Below are 26,442 nucleotides of genomic sequence, written 5' to 3' on the forward strand. Positions count from 1 at the left end.
GGAAATCAGCAAATCTTGTTTAAATCAGAAACTGCTCCTGAACTATATTTTGTCACAAATTTTTTTCTTCTCCAATATTTAAGTTTACATGCAAATATGTATACTAGTATCTCTCACCATCTATGTGACATTAATTGGTTGGATCTTGCTATGAATTAGTTATTTTGCTTTGAATGAGTGAATTAGTGAAAAATTCAACTGAGGTGTTACAAACATTCTCTGAAGAATGATTGTTCTCAGGCATCAATATCTGGGCACTGACAATAACTCCTCAATAACAATACTTAACTATTTATTGGGCACTTCTTGTGTAACAGGTGGTAACCTAAGTGCTTAATATAGGTAATCTCATTTAACTTCCTAGTAGCCCTATGATGTAGAAACAGGTCAGCTACATAATTTGTAAGGCCTAATGAAATGTGAAAATTTGAGGTCCCTTAAGCTTTTTCCTCTAAAAACATTTTTTACTGATGAAACATAATAGGGATATTGGTGTTGCGTGAGTAACATTACAAAATAATAAATGGAAAAATATATAATTATTGCTATCACAATAAATAGCAACACTTTGTAATATATTTGTTATAAAAATTTGGGGTTTACTTTTATAAAAACTCATTTGTTAGTTTATTAAAATTTATACTTTTATCAACCTTGTTTTCAACTGGTATAATTAAAATTTATGTCAGTAGCTCTTGGCAAGATCACAATTTTTTTTCTTTTTTAAAAGGTAAACAATTTAGTTAAAAGTTTATTTTATATAAACATAATTTTTGACAGCTGTACGTTTACAGAAAAGTGCAGTGTCCATGTCCCCACACAGTTCTCTCTATTGTTACCATCTTACATTAATATGGTTTATTTGTTATAATTATTGAACCAATATTAATACATTATTATTAAATAAAGTCCATACTTTACTCATATTACTTCAGTTTTTTTTCCCTAATGTCCCTTTTCTGTTCTTGGACCCCATCCCAGCTACCATAGTATATTTAATTGTCATGTCTCCTTAGGATCATTTTGTCTATGACAGTTTCTCAAACTTACCTTATTTTGATGACCTTGATAATTTTGAAGAGTACTGGTCAGGTATTTTGTAGAATGTCCCTCAACTAGGGTTTGTCTAATGTTCTTCTCATGATCAGATTGGGGTCACAGGTTTGGGGGAAGGATACCACAGAGGTACAATGTCATTATCAATATGTGCCACTAACGTGATTTATTACCGTTGATGTTGACCTTGTTCAACTGGCTGAGGTAGTGATCGTGTGGTTTCTCCACTGTAAAGTTACTCTTCCTCTTCACCTTCCCAAAGGGTACTCTTTGGAAGGAAGTCACTCTTTGCAGCCTCCCTTAAGGAGTGGAGAGTTACATTCCACTTCCTTGAGAATGGAGTATCTACATAAATTATTAGGAATTCTTCTACATGAGAGATTTGTCTCTTCTCCCTCACTTCTTTTTTTCTTCCAAGCATTTACTTATATCAGTATACACTCATGGATATTTATTTTGTACGTTGAGTTATAATCCAATACTTTGTTGCTCAAATTGTTCCAAACTTAACCTTCGAAGCTCTTTTTTTTTTTAGTAAATTTATTTATTTTTGGCTGTGTTGGGTCTTCTTTGCTGCACAACGGCTTTCTTTAGTTGTGGTGAGCGGGGGCTACTCTTTGTTGCCGTGCACGGGCGCTTCATTGTGGTGGCTCCTCTTGTTGCGGAGCACGGGCTGTAGGCGCACGGGCTTCAGTAGTTGTGGCATGTGGGCTCAGTAGTTACAGCTCATGGGCTCTAGAGCACAAGCTCGGTAGTTGTGACACACGAGCTTCAGTAGTTGTGGCATGTGGGCTCAGTAGTTGTGGCTCGCGGGTTCTAGAGTGCAGGCTCAGTAGTTGTGGCACACAGGCTTAGTTGCTCTGCGGCATGTGGGATCTTCCTGGACCAGGGCTTGAACCCGTATCCCCTGCATTGGCAGGTGGATTCCTTTTTTTTTTTAAACATCTTTATTGGAGTATAATTGCTTTAAAATGGTGTGTTAATTTCTCCTTATAACAAAGTGAATCAGCTATACATATACATATATCTCCATATCTCCTCCCTCTTTCGTTCTCCCTCCCACCTTGTTACATTCTTTTTTTTTTCTTTCTTTATTTTTATTGGAGTATAATTGCTTTACAATGGTGTGTTACTTTCTGCTTTATAACAAAGTGAATCAGTTATACATATAAATATGTTCCCATATCTCTTCCATCTTGCGTCTCCCTCCCTCCCACCCTCCCTATCCCACCCCTCCAGGTGGTCACAAAGCACCGAGCTGATCTCCCTGTGTTATGCGGCTGCTTCCCACTAGCTATGGCAGGTGGATTCTTAATCACTGTGCCACCAGGGAAGTCCTAGAAGCTCTTTTAGTTGCCTCCTGTGTCCAAACTAGGTGACATACTACCATCACGTTTTTTTGTTTTGTTTTTTGGGGGGCTTTGTTTGTTTGTTAGCAGTTTCTTTCTGGAATTACAAGGTACTGTGAGCTCATCTCATGTATTTCCTGTCCCAGTCCTAAACTCAGCCGTTTCTCCATGGAGCCCTGGTGACTTTTATTGGAGAATGGTATTAGAAATCAAGATCTGGGAGCTAAGTGTGTTTGTGGCTACTGTGTTTCCTTGCTTCTAAATCCTCTCAGCTGAAAGAAGGAGGAAATATGCCTACATATATACATACGTAGTATATACATAGTAAATATATGTTTGTATACATATGTGTTATATACTATGTATACATATTTACAAGCATAGTGTATACATAGTAAATATATGGGTGTATATGTATATATCCAGTGTATATATGTCTACAAATATCTCTCTGTGTAGCAATTTGTATCCATATTAAACTAAACATGAATTCATACTTATCTCTCTAAACCTAATCCATTACCACATGGATCTTTCTAGTCTTAAAATTTTTGAGAATTTTTAATTTTGAGAAAGCTCTTTTCACTGATGCGACTGCTACTTGACCTCTTAAGAGTATTTTATACAATCTGACATTTAGATAAATTTCTAATAAATTATTTAAAAATATAAGTTTTAGTATCTCTAGAGCTGATGATTCTCACATAACTAAAAAGATTTTTCTAAAAAGAGTTAACTTTTCATAGAAATCAGTTCTGAGTAAGTCTGAAATTAATTTTAAATTCAAATTTATACAATGAAATTTTAATGTTTCTTCAGACATTTCTTGTAACTTGTGGAAGCCATACAAAAAATTGAAAGTGGCATCATGATTTGTATATAATTCAAAGTGCCTATACAAAGAAAACTTAATTAAAAAAAACTTTTTTTGTTTGTTTGTTTGTTTGTTTTTCTTTTTTTGCAGTACGCGGGCCTCTCACTGTTGTGGCCTCTCCCATTGCGGAGCACAGGTTCCGGACGCCCAGGCTCAGTGGCCATGGCTCACGGGCCTAGCCGCTCCACAGCATGTGGGATCTTCCTGGACCGGAGCACGAACCCGTGTCCCCTGCATCAGCAGGCAGACTCTCAACCACTGCGCCACCAGGGAAGCCCCTAAAATTTTTTTCATTAATAATCACTTCATTCAAAGTACCATGTGACAATAGTTTTCTTTTCCATTGAATGAAATGATCTTTAAAGACAATTTCTATTTCTAAGACTATAGGTATTTGTTTTGCAATGGTGGAGCAGTTTTCAAAATTGGAGACTCTATACCTTTTTAAGAATTCTAATAACTTCCTGATATACTTTATTGCAAGGTCCATGTGTATGACTTTATTTTGTAATAATTTACTGGGAAAGTTTATTGATTGAATGCTTGTAGTCCTTCTGACAAAGCTCAGGCTAGAGAGTTAATATTTGTGCAGACTTTGCAGGGAGAGCTCTGGAACAGAAGGATGAGCTGGTCTTCTACCACCGTCTCATCCCTGTGTCCATGTGAGGACCTTTCTTGTGCAATGGCCACTACCACTGCTACTGCTACCTCTATTGCTGCTGCCACAATTGTCACTACCAACCTGAACCAAGGTCCCATTCTGGCAGCCCGCTCAGACATGTACATGTGCTCCAGACAGTGAGGCTCACAGCTTGTCACCTATGCTGCCCGTGGTGCCTTGGGACTTGAGCCTACAGATGTGGGCACTACTGCTTGATCACAATCATATGTGCTCACTGTTACCCAGTGTACTGCCTCTGCTCATGCACATGTTCACAGTTAAAATAACTAAGAATTTCAAGATGGCACAGTAGAACATTAAACCAAGTGGGAGCCCTTCTGGTAGGAAGTGTCCTGTAAGACTATACAAGTTGTACTCTCATGAACCTGTCAGTAGGATAGAGACTCTTAGTAGCCTTGTTTAAAAAAATTAGAAAACTAAGGTTTGAAAAGTCACCTGCCCAAGGTTATACAGCTAGTAAACAGCAGAGCTAGGGATTAAACACAAACATATCTAATCTGAAAATTAAATTCTTAGTTATGTGCTGAGCCATATAGAAAAGCTCACTCCGTCATAAACTTCTGGTTGGTCACAGAAACTGCTGATGGCTTATTCTGTTGGAGCAGTAGCACTGTCTTTCTATAGGGTAATGTCTTATTCCTAATTCCAAATAAAAATTAAAATTAAAAAAATAGGTCTGTGGTACTGACATCTTTAGTAGATTAAATGTTATAAAATGAATGCATGGTTGTGGATGTGGCTTATTCCTTCAATTACAGTGGTGGAGGAACCATATAAACCATACTCCAGGGGTGCACTAATCAGATTTGAATCCCAGTGGGGCCACTAACTTACTAGGTGACCTTGGACAAGTTGCTTAATTTCTCTTTGCCTTTTTCTCCCACCTGTAAAATGGTAGGAACAATAATACCTACCTCATAGGGTTTTCACTGAGAATTTAGTGAGTTAATTCCCATGAAGCACTTAGTAAGCTGCCTGGCATATATATTTAAGTACTTAATAAATGTTAGCATTTGTATATCTTTAAATTTTTATAATAATTTTATATTTGTAGGTATGAGGAGTGAAGAGAAAGAAAAATTCGGGCATAACTCAAAATTTTAACAGCGATTACCTCCAGGTGATGAGATTGTGGATTTAAAATTTTTCTTTACACTCTTATGTATTTTCAAAATTTTGTGTAACATATATACCAATATTATTATAATACAAAGAAAAATAAATTCTATTTTAGAAACTTAAAATAATATTTCTTACACTTACTCCACCTGGAGTCATCTACATTTCATCCCTGTCTCTCTCCACACAAGCACACACACACACACACACACACACACACACACTCATGACAATACACATCCAGAAAAATATATTCACAGATCAATCACACTCTGTTTAATCTGAATTTCAGTAAACAAAAAATAGTTTTTTAGTATAAGTATATTTCAACTATTGCTTGTCCTTGCAAATAAATGGCTCAGCTGGGTTTCAAACCCGGGCTGTGCAGCTGTGGAATGTGGGAGGATGTCAAATATGGCATAAAATATACTTACACTAAAAATTTATTTATTGTTTATACGAATTTCAAATTTAAACAGGTATCCAACATTTTACCTGTTAACTTAACTTCTTAGGCCCCATTGATAGACTAATTCAGATTTTCCTCTGTTTTTCTAACCAGATCTAAATATAACCAATGGAATGAATTTTTTCAAATCTTTTGATTAGAGTTGGCAGCTCAATATTACTCAACAAAAATAAAACAAAATGCTTCACGATTCAAACATATAATTTTTTCTTCCCCTCCAGCCCTGAGTTATTGTTCTATCATATACACAAACACACACAAAACCACACACTTGGGAACATTTCCCTCCTTCTCCACCACCTCATCATCTCCTCATCTCTTCCTCATCATAATGACCCACCATTTCCATTCTTGTGGTCTATAATATTTTTTTAAGGGAGAGAAGGAAACAGAACTAAAACATCATACTAAGGAAGTAAAGTAAAATAGTTTGAATCAGAGTAACATAACCTGTTTTTCTTGTCCCTTGTGTCTGTGAGGTGTTTTTTCAATTACTTTGTGAGTCATGGTCCTTCCTATGCTTTGCTGAATCACAGATAGTCCTTATGTAAATGCTCTAGTGTCAGTTGTTATACTGATAAAGAACTTTTTTTTTTTTGAGAGCTAAATGAGCCCTGAGCTGAGTTCTTCATTCCTTTGCTGCTTGTTTCTTTGCTTATCATTTTCACTGGTTTCTTTTCAGCTGAAGACTCATGGGCATTGCCATGGGTTTTTAATTTCCCCCCATATATGTATCATCATGTTGGATCTTTTCCAAAACATGAAAGGGTAGGTATTATTTCCACCATTTTAAGGAAACTAGACTCAAGTAAGATGTCAGACATGGGACTAGCAAGCCTTGGGGGAAGAATTAAAGTACAGGTATTCTGACTCCCAGAGGTCTTTACTGGTTAGTTATGGGGGTTAGCTTCTATAGTATCAAAGAAACAGACACCTTTATGAAGGTTGACCCCTGTTGGAAGAAACATTGACATGAACTGTAAAGAGGTTCTCTAGTTTATTTCCAATTTAAAACAATTTCTTATTCATCTCATCATTGATTCCTCACAACACAAACTCAGAAAAGTTCTCGTTTTATTTTCCCCCAAAAGTGGAAGAAAATGAAGTTCAAAAGGTTATGAAACTAAAACTACCTCACAACTGGTTGGAAACCAAACTGAGAGACATTTCTGTTTTTCTATGCCAACATATAATTAGAGAAAGTAAAATAATGTGTTTCAAATAAGATTGTAAGTGCCAAGGTAAGGGACTGTGTCTTTTTATTTTCTTACTCCTCCCCCTGAACTCTAGTATACGTCTCACAGGCATTAGGTGTTCCAGCTCTGTTCATTGCTTCCAATTAAGTATTTCCAAGTGTAGTTACTTCTGACTTAATACCAAAAAATAAGGCTTGTCCTTTGGACCTAGAATCTTTTCCCCTCCCAGCAGCCATGAAGTGAAGAAACAGATCATCTAAAGTGAATGTCTCTATTGTTAGACATCAGGAAAATCCTTTAAATACATTTTGAGATAGAATCTCCACACGTAATAGTGACAACTTCTTCCTGAAGTAATTAGAAATGATGAAGAGTATGGTATCCACCTTTATTTTATTTTTTTTTTTTTGCGGTACGCGGGCCTCTCACCGCTGTGGCCTCTCCCGTCGCGGAGCACGGGCTCCGGACGCGCAGGCTCAGCGGCCATGGCTCACAGGCGCAGCCGCTCCGCGGCATGTGGGATCTTCCCGGACCGGGGCACGAACCCGCGTCCCCTGCATTGGCAGGCGGACTCTCAACCACTGCGCCACCAGCGAAGCCCTCCACCTTTATTTTTAATCAATTATATTCCAAAGAAAAATATGACATTTTCCAGCACTCTGTAAATGGCAATCTCAAACTAAATCTCAATTCCTAATAATATAATTTCCCTAATACATGATTATATAAGCTAAAGTAAAATATCCATCATAAAAAATGTTAAAATTGTAGAGTTTCTTATTTTACAATTTTTAAAAATCACTTTTCGGCCTTCTTGGTCATGTATACTGACTTTTTACTATAAAGGTTGTTTTAATATCAAAATAATGATATTCGGGCTTCCCTGGTGGCGCAGTGGTTGAGAGTCCGCCTGCCGATGCTGGAGACGCGGGTGCGTGACCCGGTCCGGGAGGATCCCACATGCCGCGGAGCGGCTGGGCCCGTGAGCCATGGCCGCTGAGCCTGCGCGTCCGGAGCCTGTGCTCCGCGGCGGGAGAGGCCACAGCGGTGAGAGGCCCGCGTACCGCAAAAAAAAAAAAAAAAAAAAAAATAATGATATTCTATGACCATCCTCAATAACCAAAATTCTACCACAAATATTTTCTTCTGCCACATACATAGCTCTCATTAAATGAAGAGAAGTGAAATGTCCAGGAAATCTATTAATCTATTAATATTCTTTTTCAAAATATCATGTTCCATTTTATCCCAATATTACAATTATTTACCCATCACTAAAGACTCTTGTTATATTTTTACTATTTCTCATTCTTGAGTCTTGATTTAAATTCACCTTTTTGCTTGCTGAACTCTATCTTCAAGTTATTTTTTTTCTTTTTTCTGTTTCTTTTTTTTTAAACATCTTTATTGGAGTATAATTGCTTTACAATGGTGTGTTAGTGTCTGCTTTATAACAAAGTGAATCAGCTATATTCAAGTTATTTTTAAACAAGAAAATTATACAGATGGTATATTTTCTGAGAACTCGCATGTCAGAATCTCTTTCTACTTCCTTTTTCTCATTTTATAGGATTATTGGACCATAAACTTTCCCAAATAATTGTATATACATTATTGCCTTTTATTCTAGTGTTTTTGTTATAGAGTAGAAGTCTAAGGCTGGTGTGATTTTTATTCTTATATAGGTTACCTTTTTGGTTTCTGGATGAAGGTAGGAAATCTTTATCCTTTAACTTTTTTTCTTTCTTTCTTTTTTTTTTTGCCAAGAGATCTAGATGTGGTTACATTTGGCACTAAACTTTGGGAAATTATGAGCATTTTCAATGTTCTCATTCTGGAAAAATGTTCTTCCTCTATAAATTTGATGATTGATTCTGTTCCAATTGTTCTTTTTTTTCTTCCTCAGGAACACAAATGATTTATTACCTGAATGTCCATTTTCTGCTCTCCATGTCAATCATTATTTCTAGTTCCAGCTCAGGTTACTTTCCTCTGCATTCTGAAAGATCTCATCAGATCTATACTCCCCAAAATCACTTATCTCTGTTATTTGGTGTCACTTTTTCTTTTTACTACTTCTATGTGGATTTTATATGTTATGACATTTCTGTGATATTTTGAATTTTCTTTAGTGACAGACAACTCTTTCGTTATGTGTACTCTTATCACAGCATATTTTCCCCTTATGTTTGGCTACTTTTTTTTTTTTTTTTTTTTTTTTTTTGGTGGTATGCGGGCCTCTCACTGCTGTGGCCTCTCCCATTGTGGAGCAACAGGCTCCGGACGCCCAGGCTCAGCGGCCATGGCAGCCGCTCCGCGGCATGAGGGATCTTCCCGGACCGGGACACGAACACGTGTCCCCTGCATCAGCAGGAGGACTCTCAACCACTGCGCCACCAGGGAAGCCCATGTTTGGCTACTTTTGTTTAATAAGATCATGTCTTCTTGCATATCTTTGCTGATACCAAGCACATGTCCTAAAATTTTTTGAAGAAAACTTTCTGAGATATGTCTGTCTTCTGAGTTTATATATCATCTGATTTAGAGGACCTTAACCATGCCATACAGTTAGATGCAGGATTAATTTCTGATCTTACAAAGAGAGTATATGAAAACTACATCAACCACCCATTTTAGAGTACCACCAGCTCCAGCATTCACTGGTGCCAGTGCTCTTTCTTTCTCTGTTTAAATTGCTTTTCATTAGTCCATTCCTTGTGTGATAACAAAATACCATAGATGGGGTAGTTTATAAATGGCAGAAATATATTTCTCACAGTTCTGAAGGCTAGAAGTCTGAGATCAGGGTGCCAGTATGGTCCGGTGAGGGCCCTCTTCTGACTCAGACATCTTGCTGTATAGTCAAATGGTGGAAGAGGCTAGGGATCCCTGTGCACACTCTTCCGTAAGGCCCTAATCCCATTCACGAGAGCTCCATCCTCATGACTTAAGCACCTTCACCTACTAATACCACCACCTTTAAGGGTTAGGATTTCAACTATAAATTTTGGGGTACACATTCAGACCATTTAATAAAATAACTACATTTTCATAGAACTTTTCATCTTTCCTGTGTCCCTAGATAGGATGGTGTGCTGGACAGTGTGGCTTCTTTTGAACACACACAGAGAGAAAAGACTTGATGGGTCACAACTGGATGGTTCAAACTATAGTTTCTATTTGGCTAGCTTTATTCCCTGGGCTAGGGAATCACAATAGCAGTGGCTTTGTCGGAATTGTTGGGGTTCTCCACACAATTCTGGTTCAGGGATATAGCTTGAGTCATCTAAGAAGTTGCTTTTTAAACCAACCAACCAAACACTGCAGTTACTGAAAATTACTATCAGAATTTATAATTTTTCTTATCCTTCCTTAATTTCTGGTGATTTTGCTCCTTTTGCCTTTGAACAATACCATAGACTCAATTTTTTTCATCTGCAATATGAGGATAATAACATCTAACATAGAGGGTTGTTATAAAAATTAGGGAAAATATATGTAACACTATGTACAGGGCCTGGCTCATAACTAGTAGATATTATTTTTATTATTATTATCTTTATGCTTACTTTAAGGGGAAGTTGGGAGAGGAAGTATTAGGCACTACTGATATGGCACCATATTAACCTAGACACTCTATTTGTTCAATTTTATGGTCACCTTAAGCTAAAGCTATTTAACACTAAGGGATTTATGATAAATTTGTAAATATGATTTCAGGCAACTATTTTTACCTGTTTTTGAATAAAACCCCTTTTTGTAAAGAAAAAAAACACTTGTATTCTTAACAAAATATAAATAATTAAAAAGCACATTAATAAAGTATGCTAATATACTTTCAAGTATTACTTAAGGTTGATTTGAAGTCTAATCAATTGAGGGTTTGCTATCAGGGAATCAGAATTTTTTTTAAAACTAGTCTTTTAAATTTTAGAAAAGCAAAAAAGTCATTGTATTTAAGACTTAAATATCAGGGCTTTACAAAGACAGTCTACAGATTCATGTCAAGGCAGAATCATGACCGACATTCAGTGTTGGGCTCTCTCTCAGTAGTAAGAATACAAGCTTTGATGTGGATCCTTCTAATTTTATATACAACTCTGTCATTTACCACCTGGGTGACCTCCAGTAGTTTACGTTCTCCTCCAGAGCCGAGTTTTCTCATTTGAAAAGTATTTTGCTATATATGTATCTGAAACCCTTAGCAGAGGATCTATACATTTTTATGCTCAGTAATTTATCTACCCACCTGTTTATTCATCCGTATATGCTTTATATGGAGACCGAAGTTAATTCCTGGTTTCGATGCCTTGAAATGTTGGTAAATATTTCTTCTGAACCTCAATAGGATTAGTAGGACCCCTACAGAATAACCCCAGAGACTGAGTGCTAGGAATGGGTTAAAGAATAGCAGGTTCAATGGACTGTCTAACCATCTGCACACAGTGCAAATCAGGATGTGCTTTTCTTCCACTCCTTTTCATGAAAGCAAACTAACACGTTTCTGTGACAGACTGTGGAATAAGGATGACATCTTCATACATGCCATTACCAGCATCCTCTTCTACTGAAAGGGTTGTCCAAGGAAGTGAAACAGCTGTGGAAGGGGAGTGGCCATGGCAGGCCAGCCTCCAGCTCATAGGGGCAGGCCATCAGTGCGGAGCTAGCCTTATCAGTAACACTTGGCTGCTCACGGCCGCTCACTGCTTCCGCAAGTAAGTTTATTAGAGCTGTTGCTAGTCTTCCTTACTCAGTTATTAATTACCGTCAATTTAGTGCTGGGAAGAGTTCAATCTCACCAGCTTAGCCTCTACTCCATTCTGGATGGACCCTGTCCCCTAAATACATTATGGTTGCTCTATGCCCCAATCATACTCATCCCCTCACCCTTCTCTCCGTATCTATCATGTTTGTTTTGCATCATTCTTATGGCTCTTACAACATATTCTCTTGTAGCATCATGACACCAGTGTGATCTTTTCTACTATACCATAAATTATTTTAGTTTAAAGACTATTATACATGTAACAAATTTAAACTCTTCTACCTATTTAAAGAGAAAATTCAGCCACTTTAAAAAATATTATTCCATCTATCCTCCAACTATCAACATCCACCATCACTTTAGTAAGTGATGAGAAAAACATCAAATAAGAAAAAAGAAAAAAATCAAAGGTATCACTCTTGAAGCTCTCCCTTCCAATTGCATTATCCAAGAACTGTGTGGGCTTTTATGGACCAGAGAGGTGTGTGGATGGTGAAAGAGACCAGCCAGCCTTTATCACTGCCCTCATAGAATGTAAGACTGATCACACACAATCTAAAAGGAGCTCTCTGCTTGGGCTTTCACAGTTGTAGCTCTTAACACTCAGCTATATCACTTCACATACACAGACATGCACAGGCACGCTATTGCCCCAAGACCAGGGACACACTATCTTTTCTCCCTGAGGTTTCACTATCAGGGTACAGAAAGTTTTTCCTTTTAAACCCTCAAAACACAAAAGCTCTGAGTAAAGCCCTGGCCAGTGGCACTGTTCACACACCCTTTCAGAGGAAACTATCCTTGGTGTGTCTAGGAGGTGCTTGGTCATCCTTCTGTGGTAACACCCAAATTGTTTCAAGATGCCTACACCTTTATTTATGGAGCAGACATGCAATGAGAATAACCTAATGAATTTAAGGTGATTGTCACTCTCTCATGAAAGAAGAGAAAAGGGACTCACACAAATTCACAACCCTGAAAATAACTAGCATCATGCCTTAGGTAAACTTGAGTCTCACTAATTTTTCAAGGCTTTCTGATTTTTTTTCATGTTTACAGACTCCTCCAATCTTCACACTTGTGTTTGGGAGTGTCATCTATTTTGCTTTGTAACTGATCTTTGCTTATATAAATTAAAAATAAATAAGCCCAGAATGTCAATGCATTTAGTGAAGAATAGAAGCTATAATGACTGAGATACATTTTCGGCAGGTCCAGTGCCATCTCTGTGTGTTGGCAGACCTACATGGGGATCGGCCATTGAGTTTGATAAAAATAGAGATAACTGGTGACCTTGATAAAAGAAACTGTGATTATATGATGGGAACGGGAATGAATTCAAGAGAGAAAAGAAGGAGAAGGATTGGATGTAGTGAGTTTAGATGCCACTTTCAAGGAGTTTTTAAATGAATGGGAGCAGAGAAATTTGACAGTTGGGGGTGGTTGTGGACTCAAAGGAAGGATTTTTTTAAAATATGAGAAATGTAATAGCATATTTTATGCCAGTAATAATAATAATATAAAAGAGTTGGGAAAGGTAATGATCCTGGAGAGAAAGGGTTCCATTTCGCAGGTGATATAATTTCATGTAACTGCATAATACAGTGTACTGTTGTGAAGGAAAAATAAAGATTCTTTGAAGACAATTTCACAATTATCCAAATACTTTTAAATTTTTTATGTTTTTTCCCTATAGAATTAGTGTATTTTAAAACATTTTGTTTAAGACAAATGTTAGTACCTTTATGTCCATGAAAAATGATGCCAGTCTTTGTGAAACAAGAGTGTGTAGGGAAAAAGTTCTTGACAGGATATCATGAGACCTAGGCCATCTCTCTCTGACAGTAACCAGGTGGATATGTGACTTATCTGGCAAGCCATTTAACTTCTTAGTGAGTCTTAGTGTTCTTATCCACAAAACATATTGAACTGTGCCTAGGAATGGAGACTCCCTTTCTGGTTGATGATGCATGAAGAGATGGGTATTCCTGTTTTGTCCACTCCATTAGCTTACAAGCTCCTTAAGGACTGAAGTAACATATGTCTTTGTAGCTTCCAGAATTCTATTTTTCAAATGAATGCTTCAGCCCTAAGATTTCTGCTTTGAATAAAATCTCCCTTTAAAGTGTAAATAAGTAAAACACATGAGAGGCACTTCCCTGGTGCCGCAGTGGTTAAGAATCCGCCTGCCAATACAGAGGACACGGGTTCAATCCCTGGTCCAGGAAGATCCCATATGCCGTGGAGCAACTAAGCCCATGCACCACAACTACCGAGTCTGCACTCTAGATCCTGCGAGCCACAACCACTGAGCCCACATGCCATTACTACTGAAGCCTGCATGCCCTAGAGCCTGTGCACCACAACTACTGAAGCCCCCACGCTCTAGGGCTTGCGGACCTCAACTACTGAGTCCATGTGCTGCAACTACTGAAGCACGCGTGCTTAGAGCCTGTGCTCTACAGCAAGAGAAGCTGCCCCAATGAGAAGCCTGCACACTGTAGCGAAGGGTAGCCCCCGCTCACCACAACTAGAGAAAACCCATGTGCAGCAATGAAGACCCAACGCAGACAAAAAGAAAAAACAAATTATATACATAACCAAGTGGAAATTAAAAAACAAAAACAGATGAGAGAGGAGCCCTCCCCATATCCCAATCCCTCCACCCCTAGGCTCTGCCTGCTCATCCCTAGGGCAGTGCAGAGTACTCTGAAAACTACTGATCTTTCAGGTTTTTCATTATACTTAAAAGTTATGATTCACCAACACAGTAATCCTGCATGAACAAGGAAATCCCCTTTCTGAATTCTCTTCTGTGTGATTTGCTTTTAAATAATTTTCTTCTACATAGAGAATTTCAAGTTTCTATATATTTCTAGTCATTCTTGAAAGGGATAATTAGACAAAGAGGGAACTGGGCTTTAGATTAGAATAGGGAGGTAAAGAGATGATAGGAGTAGACAGAATTTGCTTGTTATGTAACCTTGTGGTAGAGAAAAGCATCTGTGTTAAGGAAGAGCCTCAAAAATAGTAAGAGGGACTGACTAGGCCAGGTCAAAGGCAGTGGGAGCACTAACAACATGACACTGAATAGGGCTGCTTAGCCCTTGAGTATTGGGGCAGGGTATGGGCCTTGGGTGGAGAAACAATCCTGTGTACATATGAGGGTTTGTGAAGCAGACAAATTGCACTTTATCTCAAAGATCAAGGTAAGACCCAGTAAACAAGAACTGACAGGTGAGTCATAAAATAAGAATGGATGGAGTGTCTCATATAGAAGGAAAATATCTCTTATGGTGCATAATATCCAAAACAAATCAAAATTAATTTCTACATACTTCACTGAAATTATAGAAGAAATCAAATTTGAAGAGTTTCTAATAAACAAGGAATTAAAATATTAGAAACTAATTGTATAGTAGCCATTACTATTATTATTCCAAACATAGCATGGAATTCCATTTAGTTACTGTACTCTCTTTAATTTTAGAGTATGTAAAATATTTTAAGGGCTTTCATACTCTCATTTGTATCAATATTTTAACCTCTTTTTTCCATAAGGTCATCAACTGCAAATTCTCTCACCATAGGGATTTTTCAGGAGCATAATTCCAATAGTTGGGGAGAATATGGTCTCAATCTTTTTTTAAAGGATAACAGTTAAGCATCACACATTTTACCCTTTATATTTTGCAGACATAAAGACCCAAGTCAATGGATTGCTACTTTTGGCACGACTATAACACCACCCGCAGTGCAACGAAGTGTGAGGAAAATTACCTTTCATGAGAATTACCATAGAGAAACAAATGAAAATGACATTGCTTTGGCTTAGCTTGCTACCCGAGTTGAGTTTTCAAATGTAGTTCAGAGTTTGCCTCCCAGATTCATCCATAAAGTTGCCGTCTAAAACAAGTGTATTCATCACAAGGTTTGGATCCATTGTAGATGATGGTGAGCTGTTCAACATAATTTACTTAGTACAATTTTATCTTGGGATCTAATGAGGCATCTAGGGGATACCGCTTTAGACTCTTCATTAAAATGTGGATGTTTCTAATGTGTATGGCTCTGACAAGAACAAGGTACTGTGGGTTAAAAAGTAAAAGGAATCAGATACCTGTCCTTGAGGAGTTCACAATTAATTGGAGCAGTGGTGAGGAAAGGGAGAGGTCAATAACATGATGAACAGAACAGACCGTTTTAGATACTATAAGGAACAAAATGCTATGGGAGTACAAGGGAGTAAAGGATTACAAATTGTATATTTGCCAGACGTAAACACTCCCGGCTAGCATATACTTCATATACTTTTTTTGGTATAAATTCTTCCTAATTTTAATGAGGATATATAATGATCATAAACATGAAAGTGTTTTGTAAATGTTTTTAGACTCAGTTGTGTAGTATTCTCTCCTCCTAACCACTGGCCTTACTCTCTGCTGGTGTCATATTATTGCTGTATCTTGGGCATTTGTTTTGTTTCTCATGTTTTGAAACACCTGAAATAACATGCAGGGGTCCCCAACCCCCAGGCCGTGGCCCGGTAGCAGTCTGTAGCCTGTTAGGAACTGGGCCGCACAGCAGGAGGTGAGCAGTTGGCAAGTGAGAGAAGCTTCATCTGCTGCCCCCCATCGCTCGCATTACCAACTGAACCAACGCTTACACCCACTGGTCCATGGAAAAACTGTCTTCCATGAAAACGGTCCCTGGTGCCAAAAAGGTTGGGGACAGCTGCTATACAGCATAGAGTAGGACAAATAGACCTGTGCAGCTTGTACCCTGGTTTCTTCTTGAGTAGCTTTTGGAAAATCAATGAACTCCTCTGAGCCTCAATTCCCTTACATGGAAAAATGTGAAGTTGGACAAGATCAGTGTGAGGAACCCTCTTCTCATGAAAAAAAAGGGCATACACACACAATATTGCATGTAGTTTTGAGGGTTCCAATAACTCTTGAAGAGCCACAAATACGATATAATATTGGGTCATGTATGTGTATTGTTCCTTGCACGTAGGCATTTTTGACACAGAAAATAAAATTAGGCAATAATTAAATAATAAAAATCTTAATGCTTTTGTTCCTAGGAATATACAATTTATGTGTCTTCTGAGTCTTAGATATAACTCTATTCAAAGAACATGTTTTTCATTTTTACATTTGTTTTTGTAATAGGACCTACACAAAATAGACTTCAGCAGGCCAGGGTGGAAACCATAAGCACTGATGTGTGTAACAGAAAGGATGTGTATGATGGCCTGATAACTTCAGGAATGTTATGTGCTGGATTCATGGATGGAAAAGTAGATGCATGTAAGGTAAGTCCAAAGTCAAGGTCAAAACTTTAAAAGGAAAGTTTCCATTAACTGTTTCTAATTTGGGCATATACTTTACCTGGGAGAAAAAAATGACATGAATTTTACCAAAGACACAGTTTGCTTAAATAGACATGATAACAAAAATGATTGTACTGAGTGTTTACTATGCCAAAACAATGCTAAGCACTTTCTATACATTATTTCATTTAATATAATGAGATTGAAGCATTACTATAATTATCCCTATTTTACAAATTAGGAAATTAAAGTCTATTGCTCTAAATTTCTGGTTCACACAATAACTCTTATGGTCTATTGTTATTTTCTTAAGCAAATTTGGAATCAAAAGACAGAGAAACCTCTCCTCTGAAGACCACTTTATTCAGCTCTATCATCATCTCTCATGCATCTTGTTTTTATTCCCCCACCTCCAAATCTCTCTTTGTCCCTTTCATTCTTTCACGACTGACACCTGAAACAGATTTTGTCTCCATCCCAAGGCCTGCAATATTAACGTCAACTCATTTAAATGCTGGATTCTTAGTTCCTAGATCTCCTAATCTCCAGTGATCTTCACTCCTCCTCAGTCACCTATACTTAGGGTCACACCTTGAGCTTTGTCACCAAAAACTATTCCATTTCCAGCAACACTAAATCCCCAAGTCATCCTATTTAACAACAATCCTCAATCCTTCTGCCTGCTTTTCAACTACTTCTGTTTCTTTGGCCACACTCTGTTACACCCCAACCTTCCAACCCTCACCCCCCAACATACACAACTTACACATATATTCTTTGTGTCCCTTCTCTGTTTTATTTTTATCTTTAGCTCTTGTACCATTCAGCACACAATATATTTTATTTAACTGGCTTATTATCTGTCTCTTTCGCTAACCTAGAATGTGAGCTCCATGAAGGCACACATTTTAGAGCATCTATTTTATTTTACTGCTGTATTACCAACACCTAAAACAGTGCCTGGCACAAATATTTGTTGGCTGAATATCATCCTTCAATTTCATAGAGACCTGTAGAGCACAGCTTCTCTGCTATTTCACATCCCATTAATCCTTTCCTTTCACCTACCATCCACTTGTCCAATTTAGATTTCACTGTGATCTTTTTTTTTTTTTTTTTTGGCCACGCCTTGTGGCATGTGGGATCTTAGTTCCCCCACCAGGGATCAAACCCCTGCCCCCTGCAGTGGAAGCATGGAGTCTTAACCACTGGACCGCCAGGGAGTCCCTGTGATCATTTTTTAAACACTTTTGCTAATACCCCAAGCCCATCTGATGCTCTCTCTTCCCAGTATTTCTGTCTGACAAAGTCCCAAACCTGGAAGAACTCAATTATTTAGTCTCTCTCTCTCTCTGCCTGTATCTGGAAAGTCAAATGCTCCTGGAAAAAATACAAGAGAACCCATGGTTCCACTATAGGTTCCAGATAACAAAACTGACAACCTTACTCTTTTTGTTAGTTTGTTTTTTTCTAAATCTACCTTTCTCTGAATTCTTCCGCCATTTTCTACTTTCCTTAACTTTCAGTTTCTCCTGCCTGTTTATTCTCAACTGATGATTTTGTTTCCCAATTTTCAAAGAGAAATATAAGTCAAAAGAGGGGAGTTTCCCATCTTCCCAGCACCAAGCATACAGACATGCCTTCATCCGGACCCTTGTCATCCACCTTCAGCTTAGATCACAACAGAGGAGCTGCCTCTTCGCTAAGGCTGGTCCCTTCTTTGCTCCATTTCTTCTTCTTGCTGGCCTCTGGGGAACTTTACACTGGCAATTATGTCCTCTCTCTCTCTTTTCAGACTCAACGTTTCTCTTGTAACTAGATCCTTCTCTATTCAGATCTCTTAAGTTAGGGAAAAAAAGAAATAGCCAATTCTTTTTTGACCCATAATGCCTCCAGCTAGCTTCTCATCTTATCTCTTTACCACCAAATATTTGTGAAAATGTCTCTACCCATGGTCTCAATTTCCTCACCTCCCACTAACCCCTCAAACCATTTCAATATGGTTTTTGCCCTATTACTGCATCAAAATCTCTCTTCCTGATGTTTTCAATGAACCACTAATGACGTTATACAAATTTTTTGGTCTTCTTTTTTTTTTTTTAACCTCTTAACAGCATTTAATAATGCTTACCACTCCCTCTTTCTTGCAATATCGTCTTCCCTTGGCTTGTAATGATTTTCATCCTACATCTGTCTGCTCCTTCTTTGTCTCCTTTTCAGGCTCATTCTCTTAATCCCATCTAATACATGTTAATCTATCCTATGCCTGTTTCTTTTTTCACTCTATACTTTCTCCCCAGAGAATCTAATTCTCTCTCATACCTTCAATTATCATCTTTTTGTTGATGTTTCATACATTTATACTTTTAGTCCTAACCTCCTTTTTGATCTCCAGACTTATATATTCTATTCCTACTTGGCAGCTCCAGTTGGATGTTTCAAAGGCATCTCAGATTCAAATGTTGTACATGATTCTGTTCTTATTCCCCTCCCCACCTGATCTTCTTCCTATGTTTTGTATCTCTATGAATGGAATCCCCTTTCATTATGTTAAATAAGCCAGAGTCTAGAAATCATTCTAATTTCTCTCTTTATCCCATATCCAATTGATTACCTAATCCCATGGGTTTTACCTCCTAAAATCTCTCTTCACCATCTCTTGCCTTTCTCTCTTCTCTCAACCTCTCTCTCCTCCCCTTCCCTTCCCTCCAACCCCCAACCACATTAACCATCTAGTTTATCTCCCTTATATTCATTCTTATGCTCCTTTAGTGCATTAGTCAAATGAATGCCAGGACAGTTTCTAACAAGATGTAATCTGATCATGTCAACCCCCTCCTTAAAACACTTAAAACTTCAGTGGTTTACCTTTGCTTTTATCTTATGATAAAAATCAAAACCGTCTGTAAAAGACCCATAGGGCTCCATATAGACTAGTCTCTCCTTACCTCTATGGCCTCATTATGTACCACTTGCCCCGTTGCTGTCTTCTCTCCAGTACCCCTTTCTACAGGCCTTTGCATATGCCAGGCTCCTTCATGCCCAGAGCATTTGTCATGCTGTTCCCTCTGTCTAGAACACATTTTATCCACACCTTTCTTTTCATGATTTACTCCTCTTCTTTTAGATATCAGCTCAATTACATCTCATCAAGGCAAACATCCCTTTCCTCCCTGACTAGTCGAATCCCCCATTGTATGTTTCCATAGCACTTATCACAGTTGTCATTTTGCATATTTGTAGGCTTATTTAATATTGTGGTTTTTTTAACCTAAATGTCAAGCTCTATGAGCATAGGGACCGTTCATTTTTGGTCATCGTTTTATCCTCAATGTCCATCAGAATGCCTGGGACACATAATAGGAATTCAATAAATAGCTGATAAAAGAAAAAATAAATGAAGGAGGTGGAAGAGGCACAGAGAGGTTACCCTGTGTATCTTACCTCAGGTCACACAACCAGTAATTAATAGAACTAGACCTGAAACTTGGGCAGTTCAACTACTGAGACCACAGTTTTAACCTCTACACTTACAACTGTTTATTTACTTAATCTTCCTTGATCCAAAAGAGATTTAATCTATATAAAATTCAGAAAGCAAACATAAATTAGAACTAGGTGAGTAACAGAAAAGGAGACCAGTCAAGCTAAGACATTCAGAAGAGATCACAGAAAATTTCTACCTAGGCACAAATACCAACCTCATGTTAAATATTTTAGATAAATGCTTACTAAACCCCATGCTTAAAGGGTCTAATAAAACTAGCAAAAAAATCTAGGGATGCTGAACCAGAAATAATGTAACCATTCCATATGAATGAATGTTAGTCTTTCTAGAAAACAATTCACTTTAAAGTTTAGCACAAAATTTTAACTCAGTTGAGAGAAACATCATATAATCTATCTCTAGTTTGGCTGCATGTTCTGTGTACCAGTTTCCATTTTTCCTGTGGAAGAGAGATGACTGCAGTGACCTTCCTATTGATGTTAACAATTTTAAATATATTTTTTTCTCTAGGGAGATTGTGGTGGACCTCTGGTTTATGATAATCATGACATCTGGTACCTTGTCAGTATAGTAAGTTGGGGACAATCACGTGCTCTTCCCAAAAAACCTGGGGTCTACACAAGAGTGAGTCAGTATCGAGGCTGGATTGCCTCAAAGACTGGTATCTAGTGTGAATTGACCATGAATTTTATCCATGGCACACAGAGCTAAAACTCCTGCATATTGTGTATTATTTATATTCTTGTGGTTTGAATCAGTGCTTGTGCTGGATGTCAAGAAGTCCTTCAGAGTCAGACCAATCTAATATCATAAGGTGGACTTTGTATACACGTGACAGAAGTATTTCTCTACCCTAAGCGAAGAAGACACAGCAAATAACAAATAGCACCAACTCCTCACTCACAAGAGAAACTGTGATCTTATTAATCAGATGAATATTTATACATGGTTTCCCCCAAGTGAAGATGGGGAACATCACTTTCCACAGGATATGAAGAGCTGCCAGGGCTGTCAAAATCTTACCTCATACACTACTTGGAGCACTTGGGATTCATATAGCAAAATATCAAACAGCAATCATCCCTGAGGATTCAGGGCTTCAACAGTCTAGGACTGATGACTGGACATTCAATGGCTAGAATGGAGAAGTGTGGGATTTGTAATATAATTTGAACTCTAACCTGGGTTTATAAATAGTAATACAGATCATTATCATTAACCACGAGAGTCACCATTTAGAAGATGTTTAAATGTATCTGAACTTGCTGTTAACATTGGGTTATACACACAAGCACTAGCTTCAGGATGCATGTTGTATTGTTACTAAGCATTTCTGATTTATTCTTTAACAGCATCTTGCCATCCATGCATCATTTGGAGTTAGACCAAAAAGGAGAATAAAGACAACTCTTGGGAACACTCTTCCATGGGTAGAAGATAAAAGGAACCAATGGGACCAAGGCTAGAAGAGTTGAGTTTCAAATGATTAATAACAAAACAAGCACTCTAGGGCTTCCCTGGTGGCGCAGTGGTTGAGAGTCCACCTGCCGATGCAGGTGACACGGGTTCGTGCCCCGGTCCGGGAAAATCCCACATGCCGCGGAGCGGCTGGGCCCATGAGCCATGGCCGCTGAGCCTGTGCTCCGCGACGGGAGAGGCCACAGCAGTGAGAGGCCCGCATACCGCAAAAAAAAAAAAAAAAAACAAGCACTCTAGATTTTTGTTGGAATGAGACATCCAATTATTTATTTAGATATACCTACATTAGCATATGGTTCTTTTATAAGTCTTCAGTTCTCTGTCAAGTCAGATGCCTACCAGAATGTCAGGTTAGGAGAGTTGATTTGTACAAAGCACTTAGGATAGTGCTTGGCATATATTATACATTATATAAAGGTTTGTTATAATGGAAAGGAATGTCTCTATGAGTTTTAATGTAAATAAACTTAATTTGTCAAATGAGTGAATGACGTTGGGGCTTAAACCAGCCCCAAGTCTAGGGATGGAGAGCACAGGTTTTGGCACCAGGCTGCCTGAGCTTGAACATTGGCTTTGCCACGTATAAGTTGTGTCCTTAACATCTCTGTGCATTAGTTCTTCATTTCTGCAGTGAGAATAAAAATAGTACCTACCTAAGATCATCATGAGGATTAAATGCATGCTTACAAGTAAATTACTTGGAACAGTGTCTGTACACAGCAGGCTCTCAATATAGACTAGGGGCTATCAACTATTATTCATTTGTTTAGGACTCAATAAAACAATATACTTTTTAAAAACTGTATCTTTCTTCTTTAAAATCATGTACTTGATTTCAGAATACTTAAAATTACATTGTAAAAACAATTAGGTGAGAGGGAAGGCGGAAGATGCGGAAGAGTAAGACGCGGAGATCACCTTCCTCCCCACAGATACACCAGAAATACATCTACACGTGGAACAACTCCTACAGAACACCTACTGAAGGCTGGCAGAAGACCTCAGACCTCCCAAAAGGCAAGAAACTCCCCACGTACCTGGGTAGGGCAAAAGAAAAAACAGAGACAAAAGAATAGGGACGGCACCTGCACCAGTGGGAGGGAGCGGTGAAGGAGGAAAAGTTTCCACACTCTAGGAAGCCCCTTCGCGGGCAGAGACTGCGGGAGGCGGAGGGGGGAGCTTCGAAGCTGTGGAGGAGAGCACAGCCACAGGGGTGCGGAGGGCAAAGCGGGGATATTCCCGCACAGAGGATCGGTGCCGACCGGCACTCACCAGCCCGAGAGGTTTGTCTGCTCACCCGCCGGGGCGGGCGGGGCTGCGAGCTGAGGCCCGAGCGCAGGGAGAGGACTGGGGTTGGCGGCTTGAACATAGCCTGAAGGGGTTAGTGCACCACAGCTAGCCGGGAGGGAGTCCGGGGAAAAGCCTGCACCTGCAGAAGAGGCAGGAGACTTTTCCTTCCCTCTTTGTTTCCTGGGGCGTGAGGAGAGGGGTTTAAGAACGCTGCCTAAAGGAACTCCAGAGACAGGCGCGAGCCGCCGCTAAAAGCGCGAACCCCAGAGACGGGCGCGAGCCGCGGCTGAAAGCGCGGACCCCAGAGACGGGCGCGAGCCGCGGCTGAAAGCGCGGAATTCAGAGACGGGCGCGAGCCGCGGCTGAAAGCGCGGAATCCAGAGACGGGCGCGAGCCGCGGCTAAAAGCGCGGACCCCAGAGGCGGGCGGGAGACGTTAAGGCTGCTGCTGCCGCCACCGAGGGGCCTGTGTGCGAGCACAGGTCACTCTCCACACCCCTCTTCCGCGGAGCCTGTGCAGCCCGCCACTGCCGGGTTCCCGGGATCCAGGGACAACTTCCCCGGGAGAGCGCACAGCGCGCCTCAGGCTGGTGCAAAGTCACGCCGGCCTTTGCCACCGCAGGCCCGCCCCGCACTCTGTGCCCCTCCGTCCCCGCCGGCCTGAGTGCGCCAGAGCCCCCAATCAGCGGCTCTTTTAACCCCATCCTGTCTGAGCAAAAAACAGACGCCCTCCAGCGATCTACACGCAGTGGCAGGGCCAAATCCAAAGCTTAGCCCTGGGAGCTGTGAGAACAAAGAAGAGAAAGGGAAATCTCTCCCAGCAGCCTCAGAAGCAGCGGATTAAAGCTCCACAATCAACTTGATGTACCCTGCATCTGTGGAATACCTGAATAGAAAACCAATCATCCCAAATTAAGGAAGTGGACTTTAGGAGCAAGATCTATGATTTTTTCCCCTTTCCTCTTTTTGTGAATGTGTATGTGTATGCTTCTGTGTGAGATCTTGTCTGTATAGTCTTGCTTCCACCATTTGTCCTAGGGTTCTATCCGTCCATGTGTTTTTTTTTAAATTTTTTTTCTTAATAATTAATTTTAATAACCTTATTATACTTTACCTTCGTTCTTTCTTTCTTTCTTTCCGTCCTTCCTTCCCTCCTTTAGACAACGAATCATCCCAAATTGAGGAGGTGGTCTCTGACAGCAAGATTTAGGATTTTTCCCCATTTACCTCTTTTAGTGAGGGTGTATGTGTATGCTTCTGTGTAAGATTTTGTCTGTATAGCTTTGCTTCCAACATTTGTCCTAAGGTTCTTTCCGTCCCTTTTTTTTTTTTTCTAAATAAGAAGTTTTTAATTCAATAACTTTATTATACTTTATTTTATTTTTACTGTATCTTCTTTCTTTCTGTCTTTTTTCCTTCTTTCCCTCCTTCCTTCCTTCCTCCCTCCCTCCCTCCTTTCTTTCCTTCTTGCCTTCTTTGCTTCTTTCTTTCTTTCTTCCTTCCTTCCTACCCTCCTTTCCTTCTTTCTTTCCTCATACTTCTACTAATTCCCTCTACTTTTTCTCCCTTTTATCCTGAGCCTGTGGATGAAAAGCTTTTGGTGCTCCAGCCAGGAGGCAGGGCTCTGCCTCTGAGGTAGGACAGCCAACTTCAGGACACTGATCAACAAGAGACCTCCCAGCTCCACATAATATCAAACGGCGAAAATCTCCCAGAGACCTTCATCTTAACACCAGCACCCAGCTTCACTCAACGACCAGCAAGCCACAGTGCTGGAAAACCTATGCCAAACAACTAGCAAAACAGGAACACAACCCCACCCATTAGCAGAGAGGCTGCCTAAAATCATAATAAGGCCACAGACGCCCCCAAACACACCACCAGACGTGAACCTGCCCACTAGAGAGACAAGATCAAGCCTCATCCACCACAACACAGGCACTAGCCCCCTCCACCAGGAAGCCTACACAACCCACTGAACCAACCTTAGCCACTGGAGACAGACATCAAAAACAGGAGGAACTACAAACCTGCAGCCTGCAAAAAGGAGACCCCAAACACAGTAAGATAAGCAAAATGAGAAGACAGAAAAACACACAGCAGATAAAGGAGCAAGATAAAAACGCACCAGACCTAACAAATGAAGAGGAAATAGGCAGTCTACCTGAAAGAGAATTCAGAATAATGATAGTAAGGTTGATCCGAAATCTTGGAGATAGAATGGACAATAGATTGGACAAAATGCAAGAATCAGTTAACAAGGACCTAGAAGAACTAAAGATGAAACAAGCAACGATGAACAACACAATAAATGAAATTAAAAGTACTCTAGATGGGATCAATAGCAGAATAACTGAGGCAGAAGAACGGATAAGTGACCTGGAAGATAAAATAGTGGAAATAACTACTGCAGAGCAGAATAAAGAAAAAAGAATGAAAAGAACTGAGGACAGTCTCAGAGACCTCTGGGACAACATTAAACGCACCAACATTCGAATTATAGGGGTTCCAGAAGAAGAAGAGAAAAAGAAAGGGACTGAGAAAATATTTGAAGAGATTATAGTTGAAAACTTCCCTGATATGGGAAAGGAAATAGTTAATCAAGTCCAGGAAGCACAGAGAGTCCCATACAAGATAAATACAAGGAGAAATACGCCAAGACACATATTAATCAAACTGTCAAAAATTAAATACAAAGAAAGCATATTAAAAGCAGCAAGGGAAAAACAACAAATAACACATAAGGGAATCCCCATAAGGTTAACAGCTGATCTCTCAGCAGAAACCCTACAAGCCAGAAGGGAGTGGCAGGACATACTGAAAGTGATGAAGGAGAAAAACATGCAGCCAAGACTACTCTACCCAGCAAGGATCTCATTCAGATTTGATGGAGAAATTAAAACCTTTACAGACAAGCAAAAGCTGAGAGAGTTCAGCACCACCAAACCAGCTTTACAACAAATGCTAAAGGATCTTCTCTAGGCAAGAAACACAAGAGAAGGAAAAGACCCATAATAACGAACCCAAAACAATTTAGAAAATGGGAATAGGAACATACATATCGATAATTACCTTAAATGTAAATGGACTAAATGCTCCCACCAAAAGACACAGATTAGCTGAATGGATACAAAAACAAGACCCTTATATATGCTGTCTACAAGAGACCCACTTCAGACCTAGAGACACATACAGACTGAAAGTAAGGGGATGGAAAAAGATATTCCATGCAAATGGAAGCCAAAAGAAAGCTGGAGTAGCAATTCTCATATCAGACAAAATAGACTTTAAAATAAGGACTATTAAAAGAGACAAAGAAGG

At 39.3% G+C, this 26,442-nt stretch overlaps 1 protein-coding gene across 1 annotated transcript; it reads left to right on the forward strand.

The window, feature by feature from the left end:
• The first annotated feature begins 3,961 nt into the window (after nt 1-3,961).
• LOC132519080 (transmembrane protease serine 11F-like) lies at nt 3,962-21,022 on the forward strand. Its single transcript, XM_060147039.1, is given in 7 exon segments — nt 3,962-4,077; nt 8,431-8,456; nt 11,259-11,460; nt 15,207-15,377; nt 15,379-15,464; nt 16,685-16,827; nt 20,864-21,022. Coding segments are annotated over 7 exon segments (903 nt in total).
• Nucleotides 21,023-26,442: the final 5,420 nt, after the last annotated feature.

This window comes from Lagenorhynchus albirostris, chromosome 4 (genome assembly GCF_949774975.1).
Source record: "Lagenorhynchus albirostris chromosome 4, mLagAlb1.1, whole genome shotgun sequence".
In the NCBI taxonomy this organism is placed as follows: Eukaryota; Metazoa; Chordata; class Mammalia; order Artiodactyla; family Delphinidae; genus Lagenorhynchus; species Lagenorhynchus albirostris.